At 36.4% G+C, this 2,500-nt stretch overlaps 1 protein-coding gene across 1 annotated transcript in view; it reads left to right on the forward strand.

Annotated features, from left to right (window-relative positions):
• Window positions 1–2,500, forward strand: part of LOC122254172 (uncharacterized) — a 301,367-nt gene that overhangs the window by 296,984 nt on the left and 1,883 nt on the right. The window contains exon 8 of the mRNA XM_086538080.1: window positions 1,065–2,500. This exon is cut by the window's right edge and continues 1,883 nt beyond it. Within this exon, the coding sequence (XP_086394206.1) occupies window positions 1,065–1,135 (71 nt within the window). The 3' untranslated portion in view covers window positions 1,136–2,500. The remainder of the gene's footprint in view (window positions 1–1,064) is intronic.

Consider the following 2,500-nt stretch of genomic DNA (forward strand, 5'->3'; position numbering starts at 1 on the left):
AAAAAAAAAAAAATACTCTGCATGCTAGTGTTATAATAATGACACGGGTGTAGGGCTAATGTAATATTTTTCTAAACTGAATTTTCATTAGGTTAATCACTACTGATTCTGTCAATCAATGTCATCATTACTGCATGATTCTGCAACCATGTGTGCCATGGGAAGAATATAACAATTACAATATGGATATATGATCACATGTATTTCATTTCGATTTTGATTTAAGCTGAAATGATCTTGATACAGTTAAAACTAAAGCGACATTAATATTGATGAAAATAATCATCAAGTAAATCATCACCATAGTATCATATTAGTAGTAATTGAATTTCCATTAATGTTGATAAAGGATATAAAGGAATATAATCTCAGAGGTATTGATGATATTGCAATCACCGTTCTAGGGTTGATCAAGTCCGTAGTCATCATCAAGCAACTCATATTGATTCGTCTTCATACTCATGTTCATTCGATAATATTTTCACCAACATAATCATAACCTCTCGATAACGTTCTTTGTCTTAGAACTCATATATATATATATCATCATTATCATTATCATCATCATCATCATCATATCACCATCATTGTCATTATGATTATTATTATTATCATCATTATCATCACCATCATCATTATCATCACCATCATCATCATCATAATTATCACGTAATACCCATCCCCTGTTAACTCATATTAATCATCATCACTTTCTCCTCATTACCATTTTGCGTTTCACCACAGCTCTCATGCCCATCCACTATCAGCTCACCACCGTCACTTTCACATCACCATCCCTCTATGATTCATATCACCGCCCACATATTCATACTTCACTAATACCTCCTCATACTGCCCCACAATTAACTCATTAACATTCCTTCCACTTTCTCCTAATTATCACTTTAAGTCACTTTATGCTATTCACCACCAACAATTCCATCCCCAATCAAGTCATATTCCACCATCATCCACCATCCTCATCCACAATAAACATCCCTGTCCACTTTCTCCTCACTATCTATCTATGTCTCTATGTCTCATCTCAACTCCTATTCCTACAGGATGCCAGCTGTCAAGTGCGTGGACGATCTTGGCTTTTGCTTCTATCCTTCTTGCAAGATCTTGCGCCTGAAGTCTAAGATTTTGGAAGAAGAAGAAGAAGAAGAGAGAGAGAATCAAATTCAAATCGGGGAAGAAGAAGGGGAAGAAAATGTTGAAAATGTACGGGGGTTGGGGAAGAAAATTTTGAAAAGGTATGGAGGTTGGAGAAGATAATACAAATGTATGGAGATTGGGAGAAATATGGAAAAGAGAAGAAGCAGATTTAAATAAGCCAGTATTTCGAAACACAATCTCAAGAAAAAAAAGAAAAGAAAAAGAAAACAAAGACACTGAAGTAATTGATAAAAACAAAAGAAGACGAAAAAGAAGAAGAAGAAAAAAACGTGTAAGAAAAACAACTCCAACATGAAAAAAAAGAAAATCAACGAAGAAAAAAAGAGGTAAAAACAAACAAACAAAGAAAAACACACACATAAACGCTTAAGCCGGAATAAAAGAGCATTGTGATAAATATTGCCAGCTCTCGTCAGCACACTCTTACTCTCGTGTTGCTTACTCAAGAACCGGAATGTGATTTATGCTTGTCAAGGAAAATGGATGGAACTCAGAATGCATCCGTCTCTGAGTCCGTGATTTTATCCCCTTGTTCTGGTAGAATGATGTGGAGATTTAGTGTGTCTTTTCGCAATTCTGCGTTTTCTTTTTTCTTTTTTATTTCTTCTTATTTCAAATTTTCTTTCTTTCGCATACACTTAGCGTGAAACCAAGAATACCAGCGAGTCCAGAAACGCTTTTACCTTAAGAGCGAAAGTAGCGTACCTCTTGATATCCATATTCGATGAGGATGATAGCTGAGCAAACTGGCAGATGTCAGAGGAGCGGCGTTGAGGCGATAGCTGATTCCTAAGCATTTGTATATTTTATGGGAATCTTCTGTTGAATCGAAACGACCTCCTCTTTTCAATATTCGCCTGTCGCGGCGCTCCCCTCTCTCGCTCTCACTCTCTCTTTCTCTCTCTCTGTTTCTCTCTGTCCCTTCCCCCTTCTCTCTCTCTTGTTCTCTCTCTCTCTCTCACTGTTTCTCTCTGCCCCTTCCCCCTTCTCTCTCTATCTCGTTCGCTCTATATATCTCTCTCTCTGACTTCTACTATTTTCTTGGATAATGATTTATTATGACTTTTTTATTTCTCCAATAATGTTGCCAATAATATGATACTATGGTTATGTTGTTATTGTTCTCATCACTTTTGTTTTTAAAGGTCACTATATCAACACAGTAAATCATAAGGGAAAGCGAGACATGTATGTATATTTTGCCTAATGTGGGGCGTCTGCGTACAGTACCTAACGTATAATCTAGGCGATGATCTGTTCATTATCCATCAATATTCTTATCCTTTCGCCTAAAGGAACAATGAACACGCAGAAATTGTAC

The sequence above is a fragment of the Penaeus japonicus genome, unplaced genomic scaffold (assembly GCF_977035675.1).
Source record: "Penaeus japonicus unplaced genomic scaffold, GWHDUDI00000001_assembly GWHDUDI00000006, whole genome shotgun sequence".
In the NCBI taxonomy this organism is placed as follows: Eukaryota; Metazoa; Arthropoda; class Malacostraca; order Decapoda; family Penaeidae; genus Penaeus; species Penaeus japonicus.